Source organism: Scatophagus argus, chromosome 2 (assembly GCF_020382885.2).
Source record: "Scatophagus argus isolate fScaArg1 chromosome 2, fScaArg1.pri, whole genome shotgun sequence".
NCBI lineage: Eukaryota > Metazoa > Chordata > Actinopteri > Scatophagidae > Scatophagus > Scatophagus argus.
The window spans coordinates 27,399,202-27,416,048 of record NC_058494.1 but is presented as its reverse complement, the minus strand read 5'-3'; the positions used below and the strand labels follow the sequence as shown (position 1 = coordinate 27,416,048).

Genomic DNA, 16,847 nt, shown 5'->3' with positions numbered 1-16,847 from the left:
CCATCAGCCAGTCTTCAGCCTTCAGCAGCACTGAGCTACGATTCAGCAGTTAGCAGACAACGCGTCACTGCGACTTCACTGTGTCTTCACTGCGACTTCACTGCGTCTTCACTGCGTCTTCACTGCGTCTTCACTGCGACTTCACTGTCTTCACTGCGACTTCACTGTGTCTTCACTGTGTCTTCACTGCGTCTTCACTGCGTCTTCACTGCGTCTTCACTGCGACTTCACTGCGTCATCACACTCGTCTGCCGACTCGTCCTGCTGACTAGAATTTATTCGCTTTAAGGAATGTGGTGTCTGTGGCTCCAGCTGACTTAAGTGGCCTTTCACGGTGGACTGGAGGCCACAGAAGGCTCCATCTGCTCCAGCTGCTCCAGCTGTTTTCGCTGGACGATGAAAAGCTCACCCGACTCTCCGTCGGCGTGAGGCTGAGCAGATAACGACTGAGCGAACTGCTCCTTCAGTGCAGAAGGTGAACCACGTTCAGCTCGATCGACCGGCTGCTTGTTCCATCGGGTTTCATTCGACGTCGTGCCCACGTTTGTCACAGTGCTCTCATTAATTTTATTTTCGGCGCCACGTGTTGGAACAGAAATAAAAGGATGAGTTCAGGTTTTCATGCTGAGGGACTGCGAGCGGCCGTCTGCTTCATATCTTCACCCAATCAGTGCAGAGTCGCTGTGCTGTTATCAGGCCGAGCAGCCCCTCCACCGACCTGCGGCTCAACGCCCAATCACACTTCACACGGCTCGGCTAATAGAAAAATAAATTGCCAGGGAGCCAATTCCAACACAGCGGGCCACGAGAAGAAACCCGGAGCCTGATTCCTCTGATATAATGAAGGCCGTAACGCCGGGATCAGTTATTAAACACTGATGGGATTACCGAGCAGCTCATCCTGACGGGAGACGCAAGGTCAGCGTTCCTCAGCTGGTTTGTCAGAGCAGGCCAGATGTTCACACACACACACACACACACCACAGAAAACACACTGTGACCCGTCTGAGAGCAGAGTGAGAGTTTCTTTGAATTTCCCTCGGGATCAATAAAGCATCTATCTATCTATCTATCTATTTAAAACAAGTTTCCCCAACGCCTGAACTCCGCCTGAAAAACAAGAGATTTGAAGTTGTGCAACGATTTAACCTTCATTCAGTTTGACATCTGATGAAGACACTCAAACATTAACTTCTAAAAACTTGTCTGTCCAGATTTTTTGATACATCTAAAACACTGATGGCAAACATTTTGGTTATCGTACAGGAAGAAGAAATCACATCAAACCTGCGTTCAGTTCGGACACATTTGTTATGCAACTAAAAATGTTCATTAGTAACTAAACCCCGGAGTTGTGACTTAACTTCCGCTAACCAAGAAATTCATAAAATGTGTCCAGAACGAGACCGAATCTGCAGCAATCCGGTTGTGTTTCTGCAGGTGAGAAGCAACAGCGTTATGGGAGGGGTGGCTGGTGACGTAGGCTGCCCCCACTCACAGAACTCAGCTGTAATAGCTGGTTTTGACCTGTAGAGGGCAGTCTCTATGCATATTCATAACACAAAACTGGAAATTCAAACACTTTTCACTAAAATGTCAAGACTTGGACCTGAATCAACGGTAACCCTACTAGATATCTAATTAAAAAAATGTGGTTTAGGGGTTTAGTTACTCTTTAAGCACAAGAAGCCAATCATACACACACACACACAGTAACAAGAACTGGCTGGGGGGGTGGAGCAGGGGATTATGGGTGGAGGACAGGGAGAACCTTCCTCAACCACCCAACCATGGCCACCACAGCCGCCCCCTCCTGATGCTGTGGACAGCCGTCCAATGATATTTTAGATCACCGATTCGAATTAATTCATCTGATCACCGCAGCCACCTGGGAGGACACTTTGCTTTTGTTTCTCCTTTTTCTAAATAAAGTTAAAAGTCAGCCATCAGCCGTTTCAAACCAGTTTGGGATCTCGACGGCTTCTGGAGACTTGGACCACATCAGATGTATGGAGCCATTTTATGTTTGTCAGATAAATGTGGTGGAAAGTGGGAATGTGAGGCGTGACGGATCTGTCGATGCTAAACAAAAGCCTTTCTTCTTTGTTGGTTTCAGCAGAGGTGGGCTCGGGGGAACGAGCACCCTGTAATAAAGCAGACTAAGGTCAGCAGACTCCCCATGTGACAGCACACTGGCCGGGATTAGCTGCTGTAAGCCTATTAAAGTGGTCCAGTCTACACTTCACTAAGTGCACACGGTGATGCAGGGTGGCCGGTTTGAAACTGAGAGGTCACGGGTCCACAACAGGCCCCGAGTCCTGCTGGAGTGTCCTTGAGCCATAGAGACCCTCTGTGGTGACTAAATTCCTGAATTGTGGGTTTCTGGACCCAGACACTCAAAAGGAGGATATGGGGGATATGATACTATAACAGCAGTTGGGTTATTCATCTGCTCGTGCACAAGAGTCCAGCAGTGGTCCACACGTCTTTACATGCAGCCCTCGTCTTGTGGGACACACACTTTGAGCTCAAGTGCTGTCTTTTCCACAGCAGCGTCTCATTTAGCAATACTGGAGACCGTGAGAAGCATAGTGTAACATTTTTACATTTTCCTTCATAAGTCGCACACCAATTAAGCTACAATCAGTCATAATCAGTCAGCTAAAACACAGCTGAGGAATTTCCAATAATAAGACTGTATATGCATTTAACAGAAGAAGGTGGGGTGCTATGATTGAGGTAAACCTTCATATTAACCTTCTGTAGCTGAAAGAAAAAAACACCTCTAAGTACTCGCATTACTGTTGCAGGATCTAATAATTTTAAGTTTTATTGCACGCAGTTCTAATTCCTTTAGATGTGAAATGTCATGAAATCTGCTGTAACAGAAGAGCAGGAAACTGTTCTGTCACCATCGTTACAAGTCGTATTCTGTTATGGAAGCTGTTGCTGTTCCCCTCCCTGCCTGGAGGTGGTGCTGTCTGTTTTGTTCTGCTTTTTCTTCTTGTTTCAGAGCTGCAGGAAGCCATTACTGATTGGTGGGGAGGCTAATGAGACATCCTTAACAGTGGTGCTATGACTATTTGAGTTGAGTTAAAGTGTATTTTACTTAAACGTATTGATCAGAACCAATGGAACGGACTCCTTTACAGCTGCTGTCTTAGCAAATAAAAGTTAGCTGGAACCATTTGGTCCCGTGGGCTCAGTAAGTCTCTCGTAGGCTTCTGGTGTAGTAAAGGCAGAAAATGGAAGGAAATGCTGTGTTACTGTGACTTTAATTCACCAGACTGCAAACAGGAAAAGACTATCAGACTAAACATAAAGAAACTAAAGAGATTTTAATGGTTACTGTGGAGCGTCACAGCTGCAGGTCCCGCCTCTTCACATCTTTGCGCCCTCCTGCGGCTCCATGTAGCCATCCGGCGGCAGCAGCGGGCTGAAGCGCAGCAGCGGCAGGTCCACGGCCAGGCTGCGCTCCTTTGACTCGGGCCAGCCCTCCCTGAAGGCCCGGGCGGGTGGAGGCGGCGGGGGCAGGTCGGAGTCAGCGGGGGTGGAGTAGCTGTTGTCAGGATGGTGATGGTGGTGGTTGTTGTTGGGTTCAGGAGGAGAGACGCTGCTGCGACCGTGGCAGCGGACCAGGAAGGCCCCCCGGCGGTGACGGTGGTACAGCATGCCGGCCGCCGCCAGCAGCATCAGGATGAGGGAGCTGAGCAGGAAGAAAAGCACGTAGACGCCTTTAGTCTCAGCCGACAGGCCGGAGATGCAACCTGCAGGCAAACAACAGGAAGTCAGCGGCGGTCGCCTCGAAGGAGCTTAAAGGAACAGTTCACCCAGAAATGTTTTAACACAAGTTCCCAGCTTCCTCATCTGCTTGGCAGAAAGCTGCAATGATGTTTTAAAGTGAAAATAAGTTTTGTGGCCGAAGAAACTCGATCTCCCCTCAGCTCGGGCCTGAGGATACGATGACTGGGCTTTAATTTCCAGCTGAACTGTCCCTTTAAATGAAGCAGTGTGGCTGACAGTCAGAGCACGTGTACCTGCAGCCTTCACGTCAACACACACACTTCCTCCTGATCCCAGACGCGACTTGTCCTGGAAGCCCGGCCTGCAGCGACATGAGTACGAACCGAACCGGTTCACACAGTCTGCGTTGGCGTCGCACAGCACCAGCTGAGTCCCACACTCGTTTACGTCTGCAACACACACAATCAGAGGGGTCCCGTTCAGGACAGGACATCAACGCTCAGCGGGACCCTCGCCTCTCGTTTCATACCGACGCCTTGAGCCCTGCTGTACCTGCCGTCGACACGGACGCGATGACAGCTTTCCTGGCGTTTCCTCCGATGTCTGTGGCAATGAGGCCCTGCAGGGCAGCGTGGACGGCCCTGTGGATCTGGGGCCCTCCAGGCCCCTGTCCAATGTGCAGCCAGAGGATGTACAACACTCCTACAGTCAACCTGCACACACACAGTTCCAGCACAAAGGAGGAAAGAGCAAAAACGTGTTTATGAACGTTTCCGACTGGTCATGAGGCGTCAGTCAGTTGTGTCACTTTTAATGCAAAGCTTACATTAAGATGTTGATGTTCTCAGATCACCTCAGTCCTTATTCCCTGCCCGCAAACCGGCCTTACAACATTTAACGGCATCGTCACGGCAGGTGCTGGACTTGTACTGACCTTTTGATTCGCTTGGAGGTGATGGATTGCGGCGTGTGCAGGACCTCCAGCTGCTGGCTGACCTGCAGACACACAACATCATCACCGTGTGTGTGTCTTCACTGATCCACCAACTCCACCTGCTGAAGGTCTTTGTTTTCATCAGCCTACCGAAGCCTTGACTGACAGCAGCAGTGACCGGGCCACGTCGTCCCAGGACTCGTCCACATCCGGACTGAAGTTCACTTCAACGGCCACTTCGAACAGGTGATCTGTCAGGAACCACAATCTCAACCGGAATATCGAAGACACTCAGCTTCAGCAGCACGACGTTCATAATCAGAGACAGTTTGTAAAGAATCTGCTGGTGGAGACGCCATGCAAATAAACACATCTTATATTTGATCTCCAAGTTTGTTTCTCAACATTAGAAAAATGTGCGTGTAATCTGGATACCAGAAATCTTTGCCATCTTGGCAGAGTGTATGTTCATTTTGGCATACAACATCATCATCAACAGTCCAACTCACCGCCAGGAAGATGTGGACTTTCAGAGTGATTCCTCACGTGGGCTGCAAGGCAGAAACACAAAGTCTAACAGTGATAAACCAGCAGCTGATCCCTCAGTGAGCTTGGGGGTCTCAGTGAGCCTGAGGGGTCTCAGTGGGTCTCAGTGAGCCTCAGTGAGCCTGGGGGGTCTCAGTGAGCCTGAGGGGTCTCAGTGAGCCTGAGGGGTCTCAGTGGGTCTCAGTGAGCCTGAGAGGTCTCAGTGGGTCTCAGTGAGCCTGGGGGGTCTCAGTGAGCCTGAGGGGTCTCAGTGGGTCTCAGTGAGCCTCAGTGAGCCTGGGGGGTCTCAGTGAGCCTGAGGGGTCTCAGTGAGCCTGAGGGGTCTCAGTGGGTCTCAGTGAGCCTGGGGGGTCTCAGTGAGACTGGGGGGTCTCAGTGAGCCTGAGGGGTCTCAGTGGGTCTCAGTGAGCCTGGGGGGTCTCAGTGAGCCTGAGGGGTCTCAGTGGGTCTCAGTGAGCCTGAGGGGTCAGCTTTGTTCATAGATTATCGTAGAAGAGAACCCACTTGACCTGATGTACGGTGGCCCTGAAGTGCACAACATAACAGCAAATTGATGAGACTGACTCGGGGAAAACAGAATCTGGTCTGTAAAATAAAAATAAAACTGTGATGAATCTTCTTCACAGTTTCTCAAATTCATGTCTTCAAATTGTTTCTTTTGTCACAGTCAACAGTCAAAAATCCAAATACAAAAGACAAAGAAAAGCAGCAAACGCTGACGTTTAAGAAGCTGTAATCAGTAGATGTTCGATGTTCGAAGTGACTGAAACGATTCATCATCTATCAACTAACTGATTAATCGACTAATCGTTTCAGCTCTATTGTTGCCTTTTCTGATTTGATGTTGTTTTGCACTTCAGGGCCACCGTAAGAGGATGTTTTACTTCTGGTTTTCCAAGTTCGAGGCATCGACACACACAGTGAACACAGCAATGCAAACACCTGACGGGAGGTTTGACTGTGCATCTCTGCGTTTGTACTCACGACTCCCTCTGTGGTCCGACAGCGGCTCCATCATGTTGGGCTGAGGACGAGTCTGCTCCGCCTCCTCTGGCTCTGGTCCTTCTGAAGGGGAAGGCGGCCGATCTGAGGTCTCGCTGACCTCCGTCCTGTTCTCCAAACCAACAGGCTCCTCCTCAGGTTCCTCTGGACGGGTTGGAGTTTCCTCCAGCTTCCTTCGTACTGCTGTCGGGGTGTGACTGATGGCTTCGGGTTTGTGGTCCTGATCGTCTTGTTGCTTCTGTGGGGACGCAGGATGGACGGCTGAGTCAGACGAATCTGAAGGGGTTTGAGGGGCTCCTCTTCCAGATCGAGAGGTCCCCAATGTGGATGCCGGCACCGTGGGCACTAAATGGTGGACTTTATCCAGCTGAGTGAAGACGGAGGACACAAGAATTTCAAAAGGATTTTATTGGCAGCGACACTCCTTCCACAGTACATCTGAGGTCATATGAACAGGAGATCAGCTGGTAGAGCAAGGCATTAGCACTGATGGAGCTGAGGGTTTGATTACCACTCACCTCAGTGTCTGTGTCCTCCTCAGGTTCCCACGGCAGCTCCGCCTTTGTGGGTGAAGGTTGATCATAAGACACCAGGACAGAATCTGCTGCTGACGGATGCGGAGACACGTCCGACTCCATCTGTTCACTGTTCAAACTTGGGCTAAATTCATTTAAGCTGAAGAGTCCGAGGGATGGATCCGTCTTCCTGTGTCTCTCCGTGGACCCTTCCTGTGGATTGTAAAGCATCGGTGGTCCAAACACCTGGTAGCAGCCATAGAAGCCCCTGTAGGGTGGGTTGGGCCAGCCTCCGATCAGCAGCACCACATAGACAGTGTTGGAGGAGGAGGTGTACTTGGCCTCTTGCCAGCACTTCTGCAGGACTTTGTGGCCCACGAACTGTCCAGCGGGCTCGTCCACGTGGATCTGGTCCTGTTTGAGGTGGCATGTGTAGTCAGGGGTGAGGTCCTCCAGGTGGAGATGGATCCTTTTCCCTGGATCCACCTGGATGGTCCAGTTGCACCACAGTGGAGGGTTGGAGCACAGATAGTCCGGGGAGAAGAACTCGCCGGAGTCGCCATGCAGCAATTGGTGGCAGCTCCGCAGTGCGAAGAAGGGACCGTTGTCACCTCCGTGTCCATCTGTGGACAAAAGAGACCAACTTTAGAGATACGTGGCAGTGGTTTTACAGGTTTCAGCCCACTACACATACTCGTAGTGTGTGTTCCCAAAGTGTCAATGCTCAGGCAGAGATGTTAAATTTCTGCATTTCGTACAGGACGAGGAGGAGGAGGAGGAAGAGGAGGGGGTGGTGGTGAGAGACCACTGGCCAAGACCACTTCAACCAACAAACCCAGGTGGTTTTAGTGACTGTCAGACCCTTTTACAGCAGGCTTTGTGGCAACAAAACCAGGCATCTTTTTCCTGACCAAGTGGTTTTTGTGCCTAAATCCAGCCAGACCTTAAGCAAGATGCTGTGACAACATTAAACTGAAAGTTCAAAAGCATTTTAGTTCATTTTTAACCCTCCAGTTCATCACAGGTTTCACTTCTTTGTCCTTTATTTTATTTTGTCCTCAGCACAAAATGAAGAGACTTGAGATAATGGAACATGAACCTAAGAGGGACTGGCCTTAACACTCTGAGGAAAGTCCAGGAAACCACCAAGTCTGAAGATTGCAGGCTGAACAGAGGTTCTCCTCCCCGTTTGAGCTTATGGTTTGTTCTTGTTTAATAAGGCAGCCTTTTTAAAAAAGTCTGGTGAGATTAAATATTTTTCTTACTGTCAACAAGCCTGACGAACAAAGGCAACACTTCCCCACCTTACGTCAAAGCAAGCTGGTTCCTCATGAATGATGTTTTCTAGAGCTTCCTAAAAAAGCTGCTCACATGAGGAAACCCTGCATGTGTTGGGGACTATTTTCAGCAGAGGATTAATCCACATCGGCCGAAAAACAATAGCAGGCTGTTATACACACACACACACACACTGTACCTGTCCGCAGGCCTACTTTCATTGTTGGTTTTGGTGTTTTTAGGGGACGAAAATTTTGTGAAAGTGTTTACTATCAACCAAGGAGCTTCAGTGGAGTGCAGGCAGTGTTAATGAGTGTGATTAAAGGCATTTAAACTACACAAATTAACTTTTATTATTTTGATCTGTTTGAAATTAAAGTGATTCTGTCTGATTTTACATTATGTGCACCTGTAATTCACTTCTGAATAAAACAAACAAATGTATTTATTAAGACGTAAGCGGCTGACTTTGACTGGAGGTTCTTGTTTGCAAAGTCTGTTTATTAATCACATTCAGGTCTGCTCATAATCCTGAAGCCACACGTTCACATTTAGAAATCAACTCAAAGAAGACTTGAAGTCTCACCTGGAGGCTCGTTGGCTTCTTCTTCTCCGTCCACCTGCAGACACAAGAAAGCAACACACCAAATTGCCTGACGCTATTTTGAATTCATGAACACGAAACAGGATGCAGCGAAACAGCTTACCTGCGAGTCACAGAGTTTCCAAAATAAAGAAAATATCAGCAGAAATGTGAGCAGCACACTTTTAAAGCTAAAGCTGTTCCGTCGTGGCATTTTGCTACCAAAACTTTCTCTTAAACTACTTTAGTGTGTGGAAAAAGCTCACAGCTTCAGTTTAACTGCTGTCTTCTTCTCCTGTCTGCGCAGGTGAAAGTCATCAATTGGCTGATTGAGTTTCCTTTTGGCTGGATGTTAGTGCCAGCCTTGTCCACTAGAGGTCCCTGCTGTATTTCATATTTAGTTAGTTCATTCTACTCTGCGGGTTTACAACACACATACTCTAGATGGACAAAAGTATCCAGACACCCCTCTCTATGGACCTGTTCCTCAAGGTTTGGACTCGGCCCCTGACTTCCAGTGAAGGGAAATCTTAATGCTTCAGCACACCAAGACATTTTGGACAATGCTATGCTTCCAACTTTGTGGCAACAGTTTGTTGAAGGCCCTTTTCTATTCCAGCATGACTGTGCCCCAGTGCACAAAGCAAAGCTCCATAAAGACATGGTTGGATGAGTTTGGTGTGGAAGAACTTGACTGGCCCACACAGAGCCCTGACCTCAACCCCATCCAACACCTTTGGGATGAACTGGAACGGAGATTGTGAGCCAGGCCTTTTGGTCCAACATCAGTGTGTGACCTCACAAATGCTCTACTGCATGAATGGGCACAAATTCCCACAGAAACACTCCAACATGTTGTGGAAAGCCTTCACAGAAGAGTGGAAGCTGTTAGAGCTGCAGAGCTGTCTGTGTGTTTACAATGAGACGTCATTAAAGTCCCTGTTGGTGTCCACATAGTGTATTAATCTACAGCGGTGTTAAGTGCACGCTGCTTAGACATAAGACATTAAGTTGTAGTCAAACATGCAGGATGATGCCCAGGAACTGACTAGTAAGAAAGACTGTAGAAATGTGTGGTCGTGAAAACGTTCGGACTGTTAGCCACAGGATTGTGAGATGGATGCAAAGGAAATGTGATTTATGACTTAGGCTGAGCAGCTGAGCTTTTTACTGCAGCAAAATGACTTTTTTACTGATGCTTTACTGAAGCTTCCCCACACTGAGTACCAAATGTGATTTTTATTGTATGTTATACTCTCTGCATCATACAGTATTTTATACTGTCATGTCAGTATAAAAACACACAATAATGCTGATTTTTTGTTTTTATTTTTTTTTATTTTTCACGGGGGTTTATAATCTGCACAGTGTGCAACACCCTCCATCCTCAGACCCTCAATTCGAGTCAGGGTCCATGTCTGTTGAACCTTGAGCTTCTTATTTGAAGAAAGATTTTCTCAACACATTAAGATGGTCAACATCAACACATCTGGTCAGCGGCGCAAACGCTGAACAAAGATGACCTCAGGGGTTCACTGGCAGCCCAGCTCAGGATCAGTAATCCAGGACCAGATGGTCAACATCTCCTGTGGTGTCCGGCTGTGGACCAGCATCAAGCTCTTGTAGGCGCAGGGGTTGTTCCTGTACTTCTCGTCAATGTCAAAAGTCCTGAAGCCGTCGTGCTTCACGGGGGACAAGCCCAGCTTTTTCAGACACATCCCCGTATACACATCGTCAATGGGATACAAGACTACCTGCTGAGATGCGTTGTAAAGGCGTAGTGCCAACTCCCCAGAGTACAAATATCCTCCACCTCCTGCGTAAGGCGGGTACTGTCCTACAAAAACACTCTCTGGGATAAAGTACTTGAGTTTCTGGTCTCGGTGTGGGCCGGCGTCACTGATAACATCACCCATGAACAAATCCTTGGCCTTGTCCTCCGACAGGCCCTCCAGGAAGTCAATAATTCGTAAGGTGTTGATGACGACATCATCGTCCCCTTTGAGGATGAACTGAGCCTGGGGACAGTTTTGGCTGAACCACTCCAGGAAGAGGACCTCTTTTAAGGTGAGGTTGAAGAAGGTATCCCTGTAGTCCCATTGGAGGAGGTCTTTGTGAAGCTCTGCCTCGTGGTCCAGCATCCCAAGCAGGTCTGGGAAGTGGTCCATGGGCAAGGAGTTGCCTAGCAGGAACACCGTCGCCACAGTCCTATTGGCTACGACGCCTGCCCGCCCCCACGTCTCACGAATGGCCTGCCGCCGGTCAAAATGTGGGATGAGTGACTTGACCACGAGCAGCAGGAAGGGCTTCTCATCACAAACACGCAGCTGATTTATCAGCATGGGGTACGTCCTGCAGCGCATGTGCAAAAGAAAATCCTGGAAGCGCTGCGGCAGGAGGTTGTACTCCAGGATTTGTCTGGGGACTCTGTGGTCCGGTTCACAGGGGTTGAGCGGCCCGGTGTCATTCAGCCAATCAGGCAGCTCAATGTGAGAGTCACCGGAGAGCACAGACCTCAACACAGGGTTGTTAATGAAGTCCAGGCGCTGCTGCTCCTTGTTCCAGAAGGATTTGCTCGGTACCTGCTGGTGCCAAAACCTCGTAGGCGGAACTTTAACCTTCTGGGAGCCACTCTTGCTGTACCTGAGGTTCCACGTCATGCTGATCAGAATGCAGAAGAAGATCATGCAGAGCACGCCGACTTTTCTGCCAGCCACAGGCATCTTGCCTCCCCTCTGAATCTACACAAAGGACAGCAAATAAAGAAAAGTCACTGAAAGTCAACAAGAAAGACTGAACTCTGCAGTATCAGGGTCTCAGCAGACTTACGGCAAAGCCAGAATACAACGGGACATTTGGAAACATGGAGACAGTCGACCCTGAAGCCTTTCACACAAACAAGAATCTGGTACAGCTGTCCAACGAGACGCTTTATTTCTCTCCGTTTGGTCTCCGAGCTCAAACCGGCTGCAAAACAAGGCCGCATTTTTCACCTCTAATCCCGCACGAACCCGTGAACGTTTTTCCCTCATCCTTCCTCCTCCTCCTCCTCCTCCAACAACAACAACAACAACGACAGACAGGAATCACACGTTTCCAATTGAGTCGCGCACATGACGACAGTTTGCTGGCAGCAGTCTTTGTCATACACACACACACACACGCACACAACACTTCCACAATACACATTTAGATGTTTAATGTAGTTCCGTTTTTTGTTCAGGGTGTTTATGCAAATGAATCCAAGCTTACTTTGCTTAAAATACCAAAACAAATTGTATGAATAGGGAAGTTTACTTCTTATGGCTAAAAGAATGTTTTCAGGGTTTGGACTCGGCTCCTGACTACAGTGAAGGGAAATCTTAATACTTCAGCATACCAAGACATTTTGGACAATGCTATGCTTCCAACTTTGAGATTGTGAGCCAGGCCTTTTGGTCCAACATCAGTGTGTGACCTCACAAATGCTCTACTGCATGAATGGGCACAAATTCCCACAGAAACACTCCAACATGTTGTGGAAAGCCTTCACAGAAGAGTGGAAGCTGTTAGAGCTGCAAATGGGAGACACACGCTACTCTCAACTCTGTCTCAATATTTCTGTCTATATAGTGTATAAAGAAACGTCTCAATGTAAGCAATCAGCTGGGGAGGTTTCATCGCCACACGACCTCTCCTTCATACATACATGCACATTGTTTTCAGATGTTCCTCTTGACGTCACTGTTGTCACTTACTGACCACATGTTGACTGCTGAGGATCTGATTTGTTTGACTGAGACAAATGAACTGTTTATCCATTTTCAGTGACTAAAATCAGACCAGATGCAGCCTGTCTTCTTCTCACTCGGGAACAGGAAGGTGGGTTTCACAGATAACTTATTCCAAAACATTTTAATCCTGCAGCAAAGTGTTTTGATTAGTTGGTCTTTTTATGCAGAGAAGTTAACCTTCAGGGCGGCTGCAACTAAGCAGCAATCAGCCACCAGAGCAGACAGGAGAGAATAAACAGCTTTATGTCACATTTCTGCATATCAGGACTGCAGAAAACCTGATGTGATCTTTATGGTCCCTGTCCTGCATGTCCCAGTCACGTGATGAGTAATGAAGCTGACGCCCACAGCCTCCAGCTCACAGATTACCTGAGACTGCTGAGGAGACCAATGTTCAGTTGGGTCTGGTGCAGACCCTTTCCTCTTCTGGCCTCATATGGATGACGTACAGCGTGAAGACGAGTGTCTCCGAGAAGACGTTGTTGCTTCTGGAGCCATCTGGAACTGAACACCATGACAAGTTAACCAAGAAGAAACTCAGTAAGCTGAGCAGAAATGAGTTGGGGCATTTGACACGGGACACGCTGTGTTTACGTGTTAGCTGAGAACCTTTAGTTTACATGCCTTCAGACTAATGTGAGTTGATCACACTGGACGCCACCTGCAAAATGTCCCCAACCATAAAAGTCCCAGTCAAATCCAGTTTCCCGCCTGTCACAAAGCCTGAAGGCAGACAGACTCTGGTTTGACAGCTTTAATATGGATTCTTGTCAGGTGCTGATCTGCTGATCACACTTCTGCATTAAAATGTCCACGGATGGCGAGACCTCAGGTACAACACCTGATCACATTTTCAAACCCAAAGAGATCTGATGTTGGTCCGTGCTCTCAGCACTTCAGTCAATTTGACTTGTTTTCCACTGCACAGAAGACTGAGGGTCAGAAAAAATGCAAAATGCAACCAGATGCTACAAGACTGGCATTTCTGACGTACGTACTAAATCTTATTCTGGCACACTGAATGGCACCGTAGATTGGATTATTGACTGACATAATCAAAGATGGCTGGCACACCTGAAGCCAGAATATCCTAGATATGAGTGCTGCCATCTTGTTTTGGTGATGTCATTTGGAGCCAGAGTCTGCGCAGTAGTAGTGAAACTAGTAAACTGATCAGAAAAATTAACACGTGAACAAACATGGGTTTGATAAAAACTACCTAAAATGTATGTCTCTTGTTTTCAGATCTCAGGCAGAAAGTACATGCTGTGTGTTTATATGCTACTGCAGTAAATATGGGGATAATCACTGCTTGGTTTGCACAGATTTTTACTGAAATATACCTGGATGTTTTTAACAGGAACACATTTCTTACCCAGATTGTATGTTCTAACAGTCCCACCAGTTGTTTACGTCAGCAATTGATCTTAACAGCTGATTACTAATAATCAGTATCAAGCTTTTGTTTGTAAAAACAAAAACCCAAAACGTCCTGCCGCTGGAGGAAGTACTCAGATCACCTGCATGAGTAACAGTAGTAATACAGTGTACAAATACTCCATTGCAAGTCTTACTTTTAAAATATTACTTCAGTAGGAAAATAAAAAAGGCACAAAAATATTTAGTGAAGAACAGCACCCTGTGTGAACAATGTCTGTCACTGTGTGTGATGGGAATCTAATTACTGATGTATTCACGTGCACATCACGGTGACAGCGCAAATGGCAAATGTGAGGCTAATTTATTTATATTTGATTTAAAAATCTATTCCTTTATATACTATAAGGTGTTGTGCTCATTTTCTCCTGGGCTCAGTGAAACGATTGTATCATATCAGTGGGGTACAAGTATGAAGCAACATAGTGGAAATACTGAAGTACCTCAAAACACTACCATACAGTACATGAGTAAGTGTAGTTACATCCCACCACTCCCTTTTCATATACATCAGGTCTGCTTTTGTGATCATTTTATGACAGAAAACGTGAGAACTTCCTGGTGTTCCCACAGTTGGAGCTGCTGCAGTGTTTTCTAAGTGAAATGCGACTCGATCATTATGTCATGTGCATGGGCGTGTACAAGTACCTGTACTTTCTGTTCAGTGCGGTTTCCCTCCTGAGCGTCGAGCACACTTGAGGCTGAAGCAGTTTGCTCTGTGGTTGTAACAAACCTTTGTGCTCGGCTCCTTGACGGTTCGTCCTCTTTGTGCAGGAAAAGCGAAGTCCGGCGCAGATCAACAGTTTGTGCACCGGAACCAAAGCGCCTTCATCGTCCTTTAGGACATCCAGACTCCAGTCTTCATTTACAGACTGTGAAAGCAAAGTCCCCGTCAATCCTTCGCTCTCAGAGAGGTCACGTCGTCTGCTCACTGAAGAAGGTGGAAACTCACCGTTCCGGCGAGCGTCCCCCCTGCACGCTGCGCGCGCAGTGACTCCTCCCTCAGGTGTGGGAGCTCCCAGCACATGGGACATTCAGGGGACAATCTGGTGTGCTTTGGGTTCCTGAGTGCACAACTGGGGTGTCAGCTCTTTTCACTCCATCCTCAACATTAAATAGCGCTGAGTCTGGGCTGATGTGTTGCATTGCTGTACAGATGAGTTGTGAAAACTTCTTCATTTCAGTGGGTCTCAAACCAATAAAGTTCAGAACCACCAGAAACAATGGATGAAAAGAAGCAGCAGCTGTGCTCTACTAAGGCACAGCAGAGTTGAACTAAATGCCAATGTCAGCATGCTAACCTGTTCGTAAAGATGATTTAACATCCTGACTTCAAACTGGTATTATGTTTAGCATGCTCATATCAGCTTAGTGCTACCATGCTAACATTTGACCTGATCACCAATATGTGATCAATAATTTGCATGTTGTACTTGTTTTAAACAATGTACAGCCATTTTAATTTGAGATAAATGCTAATATCAGCATGCTAACATGTCGAATCCAAGCCGGTAAGTTTAGCATGCTAACAATTGACTGATCATTGTATATTAATCAATATTTAGCATATTCTCTCCTCATTGTTTTAAACCCTGCTCAGGCCTTTAAATATTTTCATTGAGCTAAATGCTAACATTAGCACATTAACATCGTCAAAACGATGATGCTAAAGAGTCAAAGCTCAAGCTCACCATTATAGATTTAAAAGTTAGCTTGCTATTTAGCACTTAGCTTGATGTTCAGCTGAGGCTGACGGGAATGTCATGTAATTTCACATTTATTTGGTCAAATTAAAATTTGACCTAACGATCATGTATTAGGTATTGCACATTGTCTCCTCCTTGTTATAAATATTGTACACCCTGTTTCATGTGAAAATACTACATATTTTTATTGTAAATTTCTATCAGTGATATACCAAAGCAATTACCTTCATGTAAAAACCAAATCAACAATAAACTGCTTCTGATTCTGATGATGGTGCAGGACATGAAGTTAAAAATAAATGTGAATTTATGCACCAATTTCATGGCAAGAGGAAAAATTGAGGGGATCACTAAAGTCTGTAGGATTCATCTGCTGGGGACCAAGACAGGAGCTGTCGAGATATGTCCGACAGACAGACAGAAAGACAGACTGCCATCCTAAAAACCATAAAGAGGCCAGGGATGTGAAAGATAAATCTGAACTGTGCTGTGTGTTTAAGTGATCTGAAACAGAATCCTAGACAAGTTTATGTAAAACAGAGTTCATGTCAGTCAGGCTAATGATTGTAACATGTTGCCCTGAACCACAAATGCTCTTTGAGTCAACTATTAATCAGCCGACTGACAGCCTAAGCAGGTAGCTAACAGGACTCCAACACCTGGTTTCCCTTTTTCATACGCTGACTTTAGCATACTGATCTGATTCCCACACTGGACATGCAGAAAAGCATTAAATTTCAGGTAGTAAATGGACTCTTCCTGCTCCAGCTGTGGTGCAGCCAGACAGAGGACAGGATGATGAAAGTTAACCTCTGACACCTCAGGCTTCTCGCTAATCTCATCTGCAAACTCTCATCCTGAGAAGAAGATAACTGCAATCTGGTTGATGACAGGCAGAGAGATTAAAACCAAACAAGATGTGAGGCCGACAGTCAAAGTTTTATCTGACTTAAAACTGACTATTTTCTATTATTTTGTATTACTTTCACTCCAGTTTGGTACTGAAAACATCTTCTTCTTTTCTATTTACAACCATGTCAGGAAAACTTACATATAAAGTTTATAATTACTACATTTCATAAGTCAGACAGATGTGGGTCACTTTAGGAGTCTGACCTGCTCAGAATCTCAATGAAGCAAAACCCTGCGGTGTGAATTCAGCCTTAAATGCAGTTTATGATTCTGCTGTCTTTATCTCAGAGGACACGGTGGTTTGGTAATCAGAAGATAAAGTGATGAAGTCCACTGATATCACTGTGATAAAACTATTATGACAAAGGCAAGGAAGTACATGTTTGTTTCAGTATTTAGAAGAAGAAAACAAGAATA

General features: G+C 46.6%; 2 protein-coding genes across 3 annotated transcripts; both read right to left on the bottom strand.

Moving 5' to 3' along the window:
* Nucleotides 1-3,256: 3,256 nt before the first annotated feature.
* Nucleotides 3,257-8,930, bottom strand: zgc:66455 (uncharacterized protein LOC393502 homolog). 2 transcript variants are annotated; one of them, XM_046375810.1, is made up of 10 exons: nt 8,727-8,930; nt 8,606-8,639; nt 6,745-7,364; nt 6,209-6,593; nt 5,188-5,229; nt 4,829-4,929; nt 4,679-4,740; nt 4,297-4,457; nt 4,038-4,193; nt 3,257-3,767 (listed from the first exon to the last, which is right to left on the bottom strand). In XM_046375810.1, exons 1-10 carry the CDS (start codon nt 8,814-8,816, stop codon nt 3,382-3,384), a joined length of 2,037 nt encoding a protein of 678 aa, XP_046231766.1. In that variant the 5' UTR covers nt 8,817-8,930; the 3' UTR covers nt 3,257-3,381. The 2 variants fall into 2 exon arrangements, with proteins under 2 accessions (XP_046231766.1, XP_046231776.1); XM_046375820.1 differs by having other exon boundaries at nt 3,552-3,706.
* A 917-nt stretch (nt 8,931-9,847) lies between these two features.
* Nucleotides 9,848-14,758, bottom strand: b3gnt2a (UDP-GlcNAc:betaGal beta-1,3-N-acetylglucosaminyltransferase 2a). The gene is made up of 3 exons (XM_046375781.1): nt 14,461-14,758; nt 12,745-12,879; nt 9,848-11,343 (listed from the first exon to the last, which is right to left on the bottom strand). Exon 3 carries the CDS (start codon nt 11,323-11,325, stop codon nt 10,135-10,137), a length of 1,191 nt encoding a protein of 396 aa, XP_046231737.1. The 5' UTR covers nt 11,326-11,343; nt 12,745-12,879; nt 14,461-14,758; the 3' UTR covers nt 9,848-10,134.
* Nucleotides 14,759-16,847: the final 2,089 nt, after the last annotated feature.